The sequence below is a fragment of the Hyposmocoma kahamanoa genome, unplaced genomic scaffold, assembly GCF_003589595.1.
Source record: "Hyposmocoma kahamanoa isolate Upper Pololo Valley unplaced genomic scaffold, ASM358959v1 87, whole genome shotgun sequence".
In the NCBI taxonomy this organism is placed as follows: domain Eukaryota; kingdom Metazoa; phylum Arthropoda; class Insecta; order Lepidoptera; family Cosmopterigidae; genus Hyposmocoma; species Hyposmocoma kahamanoa.
The window spans coordinates 5,835,388-5,853,954 of record NW_020654422.1 but is presented as its reverse complement, the minus strand read 5'-3'; the positions used below and the strand labels follow the sequence as shown (position 1 = coordinate 5,853,954).

The window sequence follows — 18,567 nt, the reverse complement described above, 5'->3', positions numbered from 1 at the left end:
GTTTGTGAGGATAGAAATAAACCATATTTCATTTCTTCATTTTCATATAAACTTTTGAGGAAACATGAAAGTTTTCAATGGAACAAACATTGTAATCATTCAATCGGGTAAATACATTATTGGTTTCGAGTGAGGTATTAGCGCATTATTCACTAGACTTACCATTAGTACTGGCAACTGACGCAAGCAGCGTCGGGGTAGGCGCGCTGTGATTTCGCACGCCACGCCAGCTGGCGAGCGACCATAGGCGTACGCTTCGAAAGTTTTTAACTCTGCGAAGCGATCGTACTCACAAATTGAAAGGGAGGCACTATCGATTATTTTTGGCGTTAGGAAACTCCATCAATATTTGTATGGCAGGAAGTTTTGTTTACGTACCGGTCACAAACCTTTAGTGACAATTTTCGGTGATAAAACAGGTATTCCCGTAATGGCCGCTAGCAGGCTACAGCGGTGGGCGGGGCGGTGATTATGGCGGTATATGATTATAAAATAGAATTAGTATAGGGAGATAAAAATGCTGTGGATGCGTTATCACGCTTGCCGTAGGGAGTCCAAGTCCAAAGATACAAGAGCAAACGTACGTTAATTTTATTCAAAAATTTTGACACGAAATAAAAAGGTATAAATACATGATGATGTTCTAAAAAGGGTTTTTATGTATGCAAGTTCAGGTTGGCCGGAAGTTTGTTCAGATGAGCAGTTGAAACCGTATTTTGTGCGATGTGAAGAGTTGTACCTAGACCTGGAATGTTTAATTCTGGTTATAGGTTAGTGATTCCAGCTGTACTCAGTAGCAAGTTATTAAGTGCCTCCGTGGCCGAACGGTCACCATGCCGGACTGCCACGCAGAGGTCCCAGGTTCGATTCCCGGGCCGGGAGAAATATTTGTATGGCCTACATTTATTTCTCTCGTGAGTTTGGGTGTAATTTGTGGTTGTCTATGTGTGTGTCCATGGCACCCGCGACACAGGGTTTCCCTAGTGCGGGGCTATGTTGATTGTGAGCGTTATTATTGTGAGCGTTATTATTAAGTGAGGTACATGTAGTTCATATGGGAATCGTGAAGATGAAGTGCATAGCGCGCAGTAAGATGTAGTGGCCGGGCCATCGAGTGCGCGGGGCGTGCTCGGCGGAGGCGCCAGCTCCGCCGCGCTCGTCCCCACACCCATGGCCCTACTCTGCAGAACCATGGTCGAGGTTACATTTGGACTTCCTGGGCCCATTTTATGGTAAAACTTTTTTTATTATTAACGATTCGTCGACGAAATGGATAGAAGCTTTTCTGATGGCACGCACTAATGCTAGTTCGGTTATTAAAATTTTGCGAGAGCTTTTTGCTAGATTTGGACTACCTAAAGAAATAGTATAGTCCACCATTTACTAACAAGGAATATGCAGATTTTATGACGAATAATGGGATTCATTTGACGTTTACGCCAATATATCACCTTCATCGAACGGCGCTACAGAGGGCGCTGTAAAACTTGTTCAACGGGTCATTTAAGAAGTTCCTAAGAGAAGAGTGTGATATAGAAGTGGCGTCACAGTTTAATGGCATATAGAAATGTAGAGCACGGGACCACCGGCGCGGCGCCGGCAATGTTATTACAACGTAGGAATATTAGGTGTCGATTAGACTTGTTGAAAACTGAGCGTCAAGTACTGGATAAAGTTAACCGCAGTTGTAAGAAACAAATCCAATATGCACGGGGTAAGTCCAGAGAGTTTAAGGTAGGAGAGGTGGTGATGGCTCGAGATTACGGGGAAAGAAAGTGATGGAGGTTGGGCACAGTAAGTGAAAAAATAGGTACACGTGACTATGTGATCAACAGGGATGACGGTCCCCCACAACAACATATTGATCAGATTAAGAAACATTGGTATGATTCTGAATGGCCCACGCCTGGTTCGTCATTTCCTGGTACGGATGCAGGGGAAGCCACACAGTCAAGCTTGCAGGGGCTGGGGCTTCCGTCAGCGATCGCGGCCGATACTCTGAGCTCTCAGAACGCTCCTGTTCGGCCGGAGGCCACTCGAAGGCCTTATTTGAAACCACGACATGGCCTAAAACCAGTCAGTAGATATGGTTTTGATACTTAGTGATAAGAACATTATGTACTTGTCTTTATAGATAATATAAATTTATTTCATTATAAATATTATAATTTAAACTTAGAACCTAATAGTGTAGTTGTATAAGTACCTGTATTGTAGGCATCTTGTTGGTGCATACTTTCTTTATGTTAAGTAGTCACAAAAAAATTTATAAAATTTGACTGGCGAAATTGTTGTAGTATTTACTTAAATAATTCTTCGATAAATCATTAGATAAGGGTGAGGGTGTAATGTATGAGGGTAATTCTAAGTGCTTAGGACAGCTACAAAAAAACTTCATTTTTTGGTCTCTCTGAATACAGCAATTATTGAGTACGTACGTGTTTCTTTCGCTCCCTAATTATCCCAGTTCCCTGGCTTGGCAGGACACTTAATAACATATTGGTACTATTTTTGTGGATCGGCCTTTCATTACTAAGTTGTGCTAATAAGATGTCTAAAACCTTATGCTGCTGAGAGAAGTGGAATTCCAAAATTTCTTTCCGCCTTCCCCTTTCCACCATAGGGGGACAAGATGTAGGCTAGGCATCCACCCCTGTGTTGTGGATATTCCAAGGACTCGCACGAAGTGTTGCGCTTCCACGCGTGTATGGCGAACGACTATGGAGTGGAATTCCCTGCCTGCAGACTTATTCCCTGAATGCTATAATTTGGGCTTATTCAAAGCGATAATGAGAAGGCCTAAATAATAGGTGTGCATGCCACTGTCGACCTCATAGTCACTTATAGGGTGAGATAGAAATGAGCACTTATTTTTTATAAAAAACGAGGTGGATATAATTTAAATGTATAATGTTATGTAGAACTATCAGTCTGTTTATGTCTGTTGCCGCAACTCTTTAAGTGCGTCTACTATAAATATCAATATTGTATAAATAAATACTATTTATTACATGGCAGTCATATCATAAACAAAGATATCAGGGCATCTTATACGTCCAAGAAAAATAAATATTTCCCGCAATATTCCGCGGGAGGACATTACAAAAGTTTGCGTCACATTATTTCGCACTGGCAGCTCGCAACTTTTAACTCGTCGGGCATATTGGCGCGAATATTAAAAATATATTTGCGTCCATGAACGATGTCATTTTTAGTACGAAATTAAATACTTTTATAACCGTGGACTACCGAACTTTTGATAGAAAAAGTTATCTCGCGTAAACACAATTAGGGACAGCCCACTCGATTGGACGAAAAGTTTTTAAATATTCTTCCAAGCCCTTTCACTGTTAACCCTGATACCTTTATTAATCAAAAACCCAATTAAATAGGCACGCGCTCGAGTTTTTAATGTTTGTTTATTTTTAAAGTAAAAAAGTGTTATTTTTAGATTAGTCCGTAATGAGGAGTTCTCTTTTGTATATTGTTTTTCTTTTTTTTATGGTCACCTTGGTCGAGCGCAAATGGAAGATTGATACAGGGTTGCAAAGGGTTACGAATTTAATTTATTTAAAACACACGGTTCTTACAGAAATTGTGGTTTTATTATGGTAGAGAAATTCTAAATAAAGCTTAGGTAACTCTTTGTACTAAATAAGAAAATGGGGTCATGTTGAAGATCTAGAGATATTTAATTTTACGAAGCTTGAACACTTTTGGATATTATTAACACGTCAATAAAATAATATTATTTTTGCTCCAGTTACTAATAAGAATAAGTAAATAAAATAATCTCGGTACAGAGTACTAAAAAAACCGACCTCAAAAGTACGTGGAATTACATCTATTTGCCAAGTTATATTGAAATCGTTTACCGGAAAGTGCGCAAACCCGGATTCATGCCCTAGTTCGCCACTATACGGAACTTGACACAAGAAATAATAAAAATCGGTTCTCACTGCTCAAAATATATTGAGAGAAAAACGCCTTGAATAGGAGAATAGCAAAATCAACCATTAAAATAATTGCTCCTTATAATAAAAATTAGGCGCTATTTATAAAAATTAATCTTCGTGTGTTCATGCGAACAGCCACCCTTAAGGGTGGATGATTTTCTTCAAAATTAAAAGGGATCACTATGGATGTTTCCAACAAAAAAATAATCATCAAAATCGGTTCGCAAATACCGGAGTAAAACATACAGTCGAATTGAAAACCTCCTCCTTTTTTAAAGTCGGTTAAATGTCGTGGTAGCTGATGGTTTGACCTTTCTGAAATTCAAACCCACGGCCTCTCAAGCAGAGGCCGTGGGTTTGAATCCGGGCTCACATCTCTTGAGTTTCTCGGAAATTATGTGCGAAATTTTATTGGAAATTTACCATGATCCTTTCAATGAAGGAAAACATCGTGCCGAAACCTGGACGTCGAACACGGTATACAACCCTCGGAAACGTGTACCCAACCCGCATTAGTCCTTCGCCTGAGAGGAGAATCGTACCCAGCAGACGTATAAGTGGATTGATGATGATGACGATGAGTTACTAATATGATATAATGTAATACATGTGTATTGTAAATAACAGGAAAAATCTTGGTTTTTTACTTTTTATTTTTACAATGCGGCAAGAAATTCCAGGTAGACTGTTACAAATGATAACTTTGAGCATTTTTTAAACGTTCACGTATATTAATTTGTATTTTTTAGGCAAAATTTTTTTAAGGGTCAACTTAGAACGGCATATAGCAGAGGTCGGGCAAAAACTCCACGCGGAAATTACGTTAATTACTCACTGTAAAGTATTTTACGCCACACACGTTTCGTACGTTTATAAAACTTGCATAAAACAACATGAAATAAAAAAGTAGTATGTACAAACGACACTTAAAAAATGAAGCTCACCCACACACATACTATATCGACAGTGGGAATTTGAAATATCGTAAGGAATATTTTGTCGTCATGGAAAATGTTTTTTATTATTAAATTCGCTATAATTCCCTATATCGGCAGTGGAAATTTGAAATGACCTAAGAAACCCATACGACGTCTCAAATTTCCACCATCGAATTATTTTTACACCATAGTTTTACTTAGATTTATAAATTAGGTTTATTACTACGAAATGAAACTATTTTTTCGCATCTGAATCGCTTATTTATGTTTTTCAACATTTCGGGACCTTTACTGGTCTCATGGTCACGGCGGCTGACGGACATGGTAAAGTCATCAACCAGTTATGTTTAATATTAACGCAAACTAAACTATTTTGCACTATAGTTATAAAAGTTATTTTAAATACATTTATTTTAAATTAACCAAAAAAAATTCTGATTTACGCTACCGAAATATTTTTAAATAGTTGTTGGTTTGTGTGAACAAAGAAATACGCGATTTAGACCGAAATATAGTTTTTTTCCTACGTTCAACAATTGTAAAAACCTAAGAACCCGATAATTACGTTTATTTTTCGATCTAATATTTTTCTTTTCATGGTAGGTTTTTTAAGTGTTGTTATTTGTTACATCATTAAACAAAACTTAATTAAATCATGTCATTAAATAAAAATAATGAAAAAAAAATAAAAGAAAAAACTTAATGTACGAGGCAGAAACAAACTTCGAACCCTAACTTTTTTATTTTAAATAACGACCTCAAAAGTTCGTGGAATTACATCTATTTGTCAAGTTTTGTTGAAATCGGTCACCGGAAAGTGCACAAAACCGGATTGATTCGCTAGTTTGCCATCCTTAAAGGTGAAATATTTTCTTCAATGGGATCTTCTTCAAATGGAATCAACGCAGAGGTACTCTCTTTCCAACAAAAAAATAATCTTGAAAATCGGTTCTGAAATGCCGGAGTAATCGCGTAACTAACACACAAAAAAAAATTTTTTTGAAGTCGATTAAAAAAGGAGGAGGTTCTCAATTCGACTACATATGTGTACCGATTTCAATGATTATTTTTTTGTTGGAAAGGGGGTACCTCATAGTTGTCCAATTCAAATTTGAAGAAAATATTCCACCTATAAGGGTATCAAATTAAGGTATGAATCTGGTTTATTGGATTTCACCCACTTTCTAGCCGATTTCATTAAATCTTGGCAATTAAATGAAATTCCATAAATTTTGAAATCAGTTTTTTTATATAAAAAGTTCAATTCTTGAATATTTTGTTTACCTTTTTACATTATTTATATCCTATTTAGATATAGTTTATTTGTTTATACTTTTGCTTATTCTACAAAAGACCCATATGTATAGTTCTTAAATCCAACCACAGCTCTTTACGGCACTTAAATAAAAACCTCTTGTGTTATTAATGCCAGCGATTTAGTACACCTTTTACTACACGCGTATATGGCCAAAAAACGGAAATATATAATATAATATATTCTTACAAAAATAAACCGTTGTATTATTCTTTGTCGGTCACTTGAGCAAATACTTAAATATTATTAAATATTTATTACTGTTATGAGCCTGTTCTGTCCCACTGGGGGGAAAAGGTCTTGGGCAACACCTGGCCAGTCCTTTAAATCGACCTCAAAAATTTGCTCATTCGCTGTTATTGTGTTCGTTACATCTATTTGCTAAGTTTTAATGGAATCTATTAACGGAAAGTGGGTTAAATTTAATAAATCGGATCCATTCCCTCATTTGCCACCATTAGAGTTGGAATATTTTCTTCAAATTTAAATGGGACTACAACTGGGATACCTCCTTTCCACAAAAAAAATATCATCGAAATCGGTTCTCTCATTGACTGAGGAACCGCGTAACATACAACTGCCTCCGTGGCTGAACCATGTGGTTACCATGCTAGTCTGCCATGCAGAGGTTCCAGGTTTGATTCCTGGCCGGGAGAAATATTTTATTTTTTTTAGTTTAATTTGTGGTTGTCTATGTGTGTGTCCATGGCACTCTATGGCGCCCGCGACACAGGGTTTCCCTAGTGTGGGGCTATAAGTGTGTGCGTTATTGTTATTATTATTATACTTGTGCACAAAAAAATTTGCAGTAGAAATGAGAACCTCCTTTTTGAAGTCGGTTAAAAAGGAGTCCAAATCATTTCGCCATCTCCGATGTAGTTTACCGCGTCTCCATTTCGAGTTGCGGAGCTTGTTGACCCACAGCTCGCGACCAATCCAGTTTCACTTCAACTTGGCTGCTTTCGAGCTAAATTAACAATATAGATTTGTAAATACAGCGTGGTGTTTCCGACACGATCCATTAGTTTTACACATAAAATACTGCGCTGCATAGCGAACCCCGAATTAGAGCTGCTGCTTAAAAAAATGCTTATAATATTATAATAAGTAACTGAATATAATCAATAAAATTTAATTCAAATTCAAATGGAATATTTATTTTTAATTTAATTTAATGGGGATCGTAAATCGGCAAGGCTATTGATGCGTTGCCTTACGTTTACGTAAAATTTATGTTTATTTTATCCGACTTCTAAAAAAGGAGGAGATTGAGAACTCAATTCGATTGCATTTTATTTTTATGCTACGCGATTACTTCGAAATTTGAGAACCGATTTTGATGATACTTTTTTATTGGGAAGGGGGTACCTTAGTAGTAGTCCCATTTAAACTTGAGGAAAATGTAACACCTCTGTAGAGTGACAAATTAGGGGATGACTCCGGTTTATTGGATTTCACCCATTTTCAGTTAACCAACTTCAATTGGCAAATAGAAGTTTCCACAAACATTTGAGGTCGGGCTTTTGTATTAAAAAGTTATCATACGCATTTATTTCACCAAACAAATAGTATGTCGATTTTACATTTGATCGCAAATTTCGCAGCTCTTGACCTTTCGATCATTTATCGTTGTTTTGTAAAAACACGTCTTGATGACTTTCTCCCAGTAAAATTAAATATTGGAATAGCATCATATTATTTACAATGCAGTCATGTTTCTATAGTTTGATTCTGTATAATATAATAACAATAGACATTGGGTGTTTTCATAAACACTGCAAAGTTAGACTATATTGGTTTAGTAGCTTTTATTTTTTCTAGATTTCGCGAACTATAGCCATTTTGATATTTCTTATGAAGATTATGTATCCATATTTTCTGAGAATCAAATTAAATTGGAGTTACCATTGTCTCTAGGTTATATTAATTTCCTGCTAACCGTAAAAGTCAAGTAGGTGTTAAATAGGCAGAGGGCGGATATGCGATGAACTCGGCTTGATACCCTGTCCTATTCGATATTGATTGCTCTATACATACAATACTTTATAATTATTTCTATTAGTAATAGCTCAACAGTATTAATTTCGAAGTGTACGTTTCTATTTCCATAAGGTAGCATTTATATGCACCGCTAAAGCTGCGGTAACGCTTACTTCTTATCGTGTCAATGATTGTTTCACTTCAGGACTATATTGACTGTGAACAGTATTTGAATAGTACCATGATGCGCTATCCGTGACCGCGTAGGGACCTTCTCTCGTGCTCAGGGCGCAACAACAAGTGCTGCATGGACTGTCTTGAGGTACCGCCGCGCCGGTAGATTGAGTTAGGCTGGTTTCAGAGCAGCGCGGATTTAACTTCGGACCGTCCGCGCAGAGCAGGGGAGCGGAGTAACACAAGTTGCATTAGAACATCGTTTTACAGTGACGCGGATTGCTCCGTAAGGAACACGCTACGAGTGAACTCTGCACAACCCACCCGTGCGATCATTGTAGGTGACTGTCTTCCGTGAATATCCGCACTAAATCAAAGACTTGATTCAGAGCACTGTGGATTCTACGCATGCGGATGGCCCGCAAGCGGACAGTCCATACGGACCGTACGCACATCTGTGAAACCGGCCTTGGATTATCTCAATGCTCATCAACATCTTGTCTCTGCAACGATTTACCTAAGCGCGAAGACGATTTAAGGACTTTTTAAGTTTATAGCTAAACCTTAGCGAAATGAAAATGCAGATGGCTCGGTCCACGTAGATAATGAAGAGGCCCAAAAGGGCGTATATATCTATATAAGTTAATTGTAAACGACGACGTGAAGTTTAGAATAAACGAGGGTGATGATGGGCACGTCATCTTGTTTTGAAAATTTTGGTAGAAGTGACGAAGGAACGAACCAATACGTAAGAATAGTGAAGGAAAAGAGTATTCGAGAACGATTCGAATTTTTAAAAGTAGCCAGCAATCAGTAAAGAGGGTGATAAAAAGGTGGGATAACGATGAAGAAAATCAGCATCGTCACAAGCTTGCGTATTGTAACAACCTAAGAAGGTAATAAGCAACCTACTACCGAACACCAAGGCAAAAGCATCAGGGGACTGCTTACATTCAGCGGCAAAATTAAAAATTCTTGCGTCCAATAGGTACGTTCACGAGCCTTTGAGGGGCGTATAAAATAAAAACAAAAAAGGGAATAAACTACACTTTGACGCTCGTCTGATCTCTCGTTTTATGCATTACGAACATTTTTCTATTTTACCGATGGCATCTCTTTGAAATTAATTTCCTGTCTAAATTCAAGAATAAAAACAATGCTACCTTATTATAAATAGATGTTATCATTGATACAAACGTCGAACTTTTCAAGTTAGTTCTGCCCTCACCGTTCCTCCTTCGGTCGACTAGAAGGTCCGGACACTCCATCCTTATGTCGTTGATATACCACCCATTTGCACTTCACGCTTTGCTCGCTCCTTTCTAATTCGTACGGCAAAGGAATGGAACACTTTATCGAATACTCGCTCTACATCTGTGTTTCCTGAAATGTACAATTTGGGGCTATTTAACGCGTTTCATCGTCATTCACACCATCGGTTAACATCAGGTGAGATTATGGCTATTGTTTATAAAAAAATAAACACAAAAGAATATTTCGATCCGGCTGGATTGCAACCAGCAGACCGGCAAACTGGTGCTGCTTCAAAAAAAAACAATAATTATTTAAGAGGTACGCCATAATCATATCAATCATATAGATTTTAGAGAAATATAAAATGGAACAGAGTCGGACACATTTTTTATTATTATAATACCTTCTAACTGTTAATACGACATGGGCTTCCCGTACACACCAGTAGGTATGTCTACTACCGTCCAATGTATATCGACGGTAAAGCAGTATTAAAGTTAATGTCCCAGTGGTTGACGTTTTAGACGAAAAATCACGATGTTTTGCCGAAAAAACACTTAATTATCAGTCAAACTGACTACCTAGGAATGTAAACATATTAAAAGGTTTGTCATTTATCGTCTAGAAATTATAAAATTTTAAATAATTATAGCATTATTAAAATATTCCAGTTTGTAGCAACCGCTAAAATTGTACCAGTGTATGACAGACAAAATATCTGATGTTCCAATAGTTGACTATGGCAAAGTGAGATCAGTGTAACAGTATTTGACAGGATTTTATGTTAATATTTCATAATTATTTGACTGGATTGATTACTTTATTACAATAAATTAATAAAGGAACATAAACCAAAATCAAGGGACATGCTTCTATTAAAATTAATAATAAATAGGAAATGAAACTTTTTTTCCGGATTTAAATCGCGTAGGTATATTTTGTAGGTAGGTTTTTTGGAGCCAACCGTGACCATGAGACCTGTAAAGGGCCCGAAACGAAAAAAACAAATATACGCGATTTAAATCCGTAAAAATAGTTTCATTTCCTATGTGTAACAATCGCGAAAACCTAAGAACTTAATAATAAATGTTTGCACTTTTTTGCATGGAAAAATTAAACTTAAATGTCACAGGATATATACAGTTTTAAATAACATTAAAAATATTTTCATCTTGCAGTGATAGGAATCCCTCTAAACACTTCATCGGTCGCCTTTAATATATCATCTACTGAATAATGTAACACCCTTGGTGGCATTTTCTCACTGCACAGTACCTGTAACCAATAGTTGACGCTAGTTACTTCCTAGTGTTTGACACCTCAACACACGACTGTCAAGCATTGGGTCCCAATAGTAAAACAGTCTTTGACACCCATGTCAAACACTACTCAAACAACCCTTAGAAACTTGCTATTAACGGAGTAATACAAACCTTCGTTCTCCGTCCTTACCAAATGGTCGAAATTAAGTCTTAAAAAGTATTCATTTGTACGAGTGCTTGACATGGGGGTCGCCTACTACTAAACGCTGAAATTTTTGCACCACTGTTTGACAGACCCCTAAAATAAAATATAAACGATATACGTCAATAAATACACACAAAACAAATTATTTGTACACTTGTCTAATAGTTTTAACAAACACTTACCTATAATTAACAAAATTCCCACTAGTAAATGCACTCAAACTTCTCAGTCTTAATGATTTTGGTAAGAACACCAACGCACATTCAACTCGGATCACCTGTTCGTAAAAACAACCGCTACACTGAAAAAATATTGAGTGAATCGATGAAAGCTTCTAAACGGATGCCATTGCTAGTATATTTAACACGGTTTTGTAGTTACATCGATATCTGTTTTATTTATTTATTTTAATGCAGCAATGTTATACGTTGGGACAGTGTCAAAGATTGGTACATTTACTTTACTTTATTATATATATATTACGACTTTAAGGACACTTCCTCCATATCATAAATGTCTATCGGCGACGGCAACCTCTTTTCACTACACTGTCTGCCGTTTGCCGGTTTGTTAACCACAAAAACACGGTCATTGATGTCTAAAGGCAACTCGTTCTACATTTTAGGACACAAAATTAACTTGTTATCTTTGTACCTTCAATCCCGTCAGGTACGGTGGTGCACAAAAGATGCCTCTCCGCATGACGTACCATTCCTTTCTTGTACATCGGAAACCTGTGACTAGCAGTGGGACTTTTTTCTCTGTCTCACCCGATGGAAAGCAACATTGAGTTCGACGATGTAGCATGCATACTTAAATAATGTATATATACCCCTACTGCCGCCCTAACGGGTCATGGTCCATACAATAAACACCTTTTCAATTTAGGTACCACAGACAGCCCTCTATGCAGAGTATGCATGGAGGGGGAGGAAACGGCTGCGCACATCCTACTCCAGTGCTCCGGCGTGGCCAACTACAGGGCAAAGTACCTTTGGAGTGCCAAGGTCGCTCCCCGAAGTCTTCAGCAAACCAAGGAGGCTGCTGAGATTCCTGGAGGAGCTTGGACCCTGCACCCACCTCACGCAAAATAGGCACTTTGTCGTCGAGTTGCGGATACCAGCCCGTTGCACCAAGTACCAAGTACCAAGTATACCCATACAAATGACTGCCTATACAATAAAACTATTATTGTTTAGGCAGGTCCTAATGCCAGTTTGGACCTATGGTATACAGGGGGCTTACCATAACTTTTAAAAAAACAATCTTATTTCTATGTAACCATATAGTAAGCTTATTATAATATTCGAAACTCATATTCGTACCATGACAAACCTAGTAATGTATTATTGCTAAAGTGACTGAAATAACCATCGACCTACCAATCAATCAATGGAAATAAAGAATGATTTTCCAATTGTGTCTATTCCTTACTAAAAATAGGAAAGAAATAAGGCTATACGAACTGTATAAAGCCATCTCTTTCTTTTTTGATGTTCCGAATCGTCCTATCGTAGTATAGAGTGTTAAAGTACTTTTTTTTTACATTAATAGAATTTTAATTGCCAAAAAAAGAATGTAATAATGAAATCTATTAAAATTACATTGTCCCAGGTTCGATTCCCGTGCCGGGAGAAATATTAGTATGGTCTACATTTATTTCTCTCGTGAGTTTGGGTGTAATATGTGGTTGTCTATGTGTGTGTCCATGGCACCCGCGAGACAGGGTTTTCTCAACGCGGGCCTATGTTGAGTGTGTGCGTTATTATTATTATTGCTTTCAATTATTTTTCCGCATTTTCATGAAGAAAAATAAATAAAACAAGCCTAGTCTTGATTGTCACGATGTGAATTCGAAATTATAGTCTAGTGTCAAATGTTAGTGTCGCCAAGGAGCATATAGATGTCGCTGTCATAATTTTGCGAAACAAACATCGCGTATTTTTATTAATCGAGAATTTATTTCCTACGTACTATTAAATCAAAAAATAAACAAAATATTGAAGAGATATATGAAAATAAATAAGTTCAACTTAACTTTTAATCATTACAAATCAATACTTAGGCTACAAATTCGAAAATAATATTGTTTCCATTGCAACCGTGTAACTATTTTTAGATTGCTAAATTTGACTTAAGAACAATATAACTTTAATGTTAAAGTCGCGTCATAGTAACTGATCGAATCAATAGTCTCACAGCTGCCAATAAAACATCATAGTTTTAACATTATAATAAACTTACTTTAAGCGCGTCGTGATACGAAAAGTCAATGTAAGGTTAAAGTAATATTGCTTTAAGAGGTCGTGGTAGGCCCCCAGGTTATCAGCATCTCTACGTGACAAGTGACCAAAATAGCGTTCACATACTGCATGCAAGTTGAAGACAGACGTATTATGTATGTACAGGAAGTATATACAGTTAAATATAACCATTATCAATAAGTTTGTCTATGCAACCCGATTATATATATTATCTTGTGAATCAATTTATAAAGCTGTCATGTAGCAAAACAATCATGGCATTACTCGGCATTAACAATTAATTAGTTCCCGGATTTGATCTAACGCGGATCAACGGTTCACGCCTGAGGTTACATTCGCCATTCGGTGGCGTAGCATGGCGTGACGTACGACACGCCAGGTGGATTACGTACGGCAACTACCTCTCAGGCTTTTCTTAAGTAAAGGATATAAATTCGTAAAACTTGGAGTTAAACGCGAACAGTATTTGAATCATACTTAATTACAAATGTGAAATGAATCCTCTATTGCAATTACAATTGTTACGGCGTACTACTGGTGACGACTTTTGCTATACATTACTTTCTGATTTTTAAACCTCTTAAAGGGTTAAAAAGTTATCAAATACTCATTAGGAGAATTATGGAATAAAAATGGGACAGTGATGTCCCTAAAAGATTCAAAACTGATCAATACAAAGCTGGTCGTATTCGTGGCAAAATTCAGCGCTATTGTTGTACACATTTTTAATTGGGTCCCAGGTACTATAAAAATTAAAAAAAATAAAAATTGTGTAGCAAGTACTGCTGCTGCGTACAATAACAATGACAATGTAGACAATGTAAACAATGCGAGATTTATCCGTGATTGGAAGCTCAGCAACTTGAAAACTGTATTACGGTGTGTACGAAGTCTTGAGGCATGCTTCCACCTACATCACAAGAGGATATCTTATCAATTTACGGGGATAGGGAAGAAATTGTGTTTCTTGGAATTGATAACATTTTAATGGAAAATAATATGTTATGAAAACAATATATAATCTGAAAAATATGTAAGCAAACCGTGACCATTGACCGTTTTATTATTACAGTATTTTTCCAAAATTTTATGTGGTTACGGTACGCATGATAGCAAATAACTTTCGCAAGAAACATTTTTAATCTCAAGAAGTTTTTGGAATCCCGTACAATATTCCGATGGCCCAATTCGATGCGAGCCATATTTATTTGATGATTTTCATTATCAATTAAGCCTGAAATTTGAGCTGAAGCAAGTAATGTGAAATTGTGAAAAACCGATAACAATTTTATATGAGTGATAACCAATTGTCGTAATGGTTTGTTCCAAATGAGTAGATAAATGTCTACGTATAGATACAAGGAGTGACATGGAGTGATTAAAACAACTTTTTTAACTGCCTCCGTGGCCGAACGGTTACCATGCCGGACTGCCACGCAGAGGTCCCAGGTTCGATTCCCGGGCCGGGAGAAATGTTTGTATGGCTTACATTTCTTTCTCTCGTGAGTTTGGGTGTAATTTGTGGTTGTCTATGTGTGTGTCCATGGTACCCGCGACACAGGGTTTCCCTAGTGCGGGGCTATGTTCAGTGTGTGCGTTCAGTGTGTGCGTTATTAAAACCACCAGATATTAATGAATTACTTTTTCGAATACCGGATTACTGAAAATAGTTTTACTGCAACGTAGGACAAAATTACTCACCTAGAAAGCTGAAGTTGGATTTGAAAGTAATTCTAGTGGCGCCGTAAAAAAAATGTTGTAGATAACTGACCTTTCACCAAAGCAAATTATTTTTAATAAGCTTCAAGCAATAACCTGTTTTAACTAATACGGATATCGTATATACTTTTGTATTCATAGAATGCAAACCACCCTCCGCCAAGACCTCATCTCAGGGACAACCTCTGGCATTTATACTGGTAAGATAGCGAACGAAAATACACCACGTGGGCTTAAAAATTAGTTTAGCTGTGCAGAGTTCAAAAAATAGAGGCGCGAGTAGTTTTTTATCTTAAGATGCAATAAAACTATTTCCGGAGATCCGGAAGTCGATAACAGTAATTAATTAACAATAGGTGGTTTTAACCACTTGATGTTACTCCTTACGTAGAGACTTATCTACTCGTTTGGAACACTCTGTTCCGACCATTGGTGATATGACACGGGTTTCAAATGAAATAAGATCCTCCACCGCAATTATGTATATTTACTAGCCAAGGAATTGTCATATTCCACAATAAATATACGTTTATCTTATTAAAAATTAATTTCTGAAAAATAAAATATTGAACTGAACCTAACGTTTTGTCAATTGTACAAATTCTATAACATTTAACAAATCCCTTAGACTTGAATATAATGTGAACACATTGTAATTAACGTACAAATAACCTAGTTTACGAAAAATAAAAGCAAAGATATACACACACATATTAAACCAAATAAAAGGGTATCTCACTAAAATGGCTGGTACACAGTTTCGCTACGATGTTGACGTCACAGACGAATGAACAGCGATGCCCCTCGTCAGGCGCTCGCTACGCCTTTTATACTCCTGAGGCCATAAATCGGACGCTAGAGCAGGAGAAAAGCTTATAAAATATATATATTTTTTTATGATATCAATTGAAGGGACGAGCATATTGTGCGCCTAATGATAAGCGACATGCCTACCCATAACACTCACAATGCTTAGAGCTTTAACTCGCAAAGATCAGAGTGACATTGCCACTGCGCCTGTCACCAGGTCACATAAACTTGACCAGTTCCATGTGCCAGCAGCACACTTAGCGTAAATCAAAACAAATGATAAAAATTTAACGCGCGTTTTCAAATCACGCGTATAGAAATTGATACATTTTACATACACTCGTTCATACGCACCGCCGTGTTCAGAGGAAATACTTCAAAACGCGTGTCATCGCTGCATACGAGTGTCGCCACGCGTTTAAAATTATATGCACTGATAGTATACCCGTTCTAAAACTAAATTCATAAAATTAGAAAGAGCTCACAGATCCTTACTTAAAGTAATGCATCTCAAGAATTATAGGTTTCTCACAACGGAGCTTTACAGAATTAGTAATGTTCTTATGGTCCGAAAATTATATATATTAAGTTGTATCTGTAAAGTACACAAAACCATCGTTTTTGACCTGCTAATTTTTAGGAAAGGAAGAAAAAACCTTGTGTTACCGTATCAAACTGTACGTACCACCTATAATAAAATCTCTACAATAAAATAAATAAAGTACTAACTCTACACTCATTGAACTTGTATAACTTTGTAATCTACGCTCTCAAAGTGGTTACGATCATTAGATTAAGAACGTCTTTTAGAAGTGCTGGAATAATTCTTCACCAAAATAAACACGAAATCCCTCACACGTTACTAACACATTGGTTGTTGTATATATGTTTAGCGATGTGTATATATTGTATGTAAATGTATTTGTTTGTGTGTGTGTGTGTATTGTATATATGTTCATGTAAGTTTATTATATATATTTGCACGTTAGATTATTTAAATGTAATATTGTAAACTTACAAACCCACGTATATCCAGTTCATTCAAACACTCCACCACACACACAAATAACACACTTCACCCACATATACACACACTTACTCAATTAATCATCATTTGTTAATTTTAATTTTCTTTTCTTTGTCCTTTTGTACAAATTAAAGCCCGTATTCTTTCATCTTAATCACACAATCTTAAATTTAGATATTGTTTAGAATAAGGAAGAGCGGGAATCCGTAGCACAAGTATAATTCATTCCTTAGAAGGGATTCTCGAGCCACAAAATTGTAAAGATTGTTTCTTGAAAGTAAAACATTTTTGATTTTGATTTTTTTTACCTGAACCTCTACCACAATTTTACTGTGACTGTTATCGCTAGCGATAACAATGGAATAATATTTGTTTATTTAGTGTATTTATTTTTCTAAATAGTAGACAAATAGATACCTACAGAGTACGAGGATCGCTGTGTGCAGAGACTTCTGGGGGACACCAAAGGCATGAGCGTCCCGTCACTACCTAAACAGGGGATATGCTAAGGAGACAGACAAATGATAATAAACAGCCTAGAACGGTGTACGTGTCTTCAATGTGGTGTTTCTCTGTGTTACATGGTATTATTACTTGTTGGGTTCATTCAGAATAAAAGAAACACAAACCAGTACTTATTATAATTTATATTTCTTCCTTTCGTAACAGAGCGACTCCGTGCTAAACAGAATCATCGACATCCGCTTTTTGTTATTTAATTGCCTCCACTACTGTGTTTTTTTAATGATTCTGGAATCAGGTTGTTTAAGACGAAAGATCCTTAAAGTTGGCCATTCTGAATACCTCGAGTCCTCTCTTGGCATACAAATCAAACTCTAGACATACATACACTGAACATCATAACATATTACTTTTGTCTCCACTGTATCACTAATACTTATCTATGCGTTTTTATGTAGATACATATTTTTATGTACGGTAATATAATTAAATTGTCAATTAATTAACAATATTGTTACTTTTATGACAGTTTGAGATAATTATCAAATTAAATCATTAATAATGTTGTTAAACTCTGAGATAATTAACGAATAATAAATTATGCGTAACCATTTTTAAATTGCTCTTATATAAAGGTAAGTTTCGGAAAGCTTCGGCCATCTAACTGTTGAAAATTGTTCCATCAATTTTGGTTTTAATTAAAGAGTGAAGAAAAAAAGAGACATGAAACCAAAATTCTACATGTTTAAGACACATCTTGATCCTTAACTAAATCAATGTCAATATCATATTCTAAATCACAATTCACACTCATAATTTGGCTTATCGGCTCCTGTGTGAACTTATCATTCAAGTGGATGAGATAGAACACTCATCCATTGATCTCCTGATCTCCTGTGTACTAACCCACCCTACATTTAACACACTCCATAAGTTGGCTTATCGGCCTGTGTGTAAGATACAATACCCATTATTCTATTTCCAAAACGCTACATACAATATAATCACAGTGGTGAACATATTATTAAAGAGGATGATAGTACACTCCATCCACGTTTAAGGCCTTCTGTGTACTATCCCACCCTGCATCTAACACACTCCATAAGTTGGCTTATCGGTCTCATGTGTGTAAGACACAATATTATCCATTATTCTAATAATAGGGGTTAAAGTATGAAATTGCCGATTTGTACTGAAAATC

At 36.5% G+C, this 18,567-nt stretch overlaps 1 protein-coding gene across 1 annotated transcript in view; it reads right to left on the bottom strand.

Annotated features, from left to right (window-relative positions):
- Nucleotides 1–1,870: 1,870 nt before the first annotated feature.
- Nucleotides 1,871–18,567, bottom strand: part of LOC113235316 — a 91,736-nt gene continuing 75,039 nt past the window's right edge. Inside the window, exon 3 of the mRNA XM_026470977.1 lies at nt 1,871–2,067. Coding sequence (XP_026326762.1) covers nt 1,871–2,067 — 197 coding nt within the window. The remainder of the gene's footprint in view (nt 2,068–18,567) is intronic.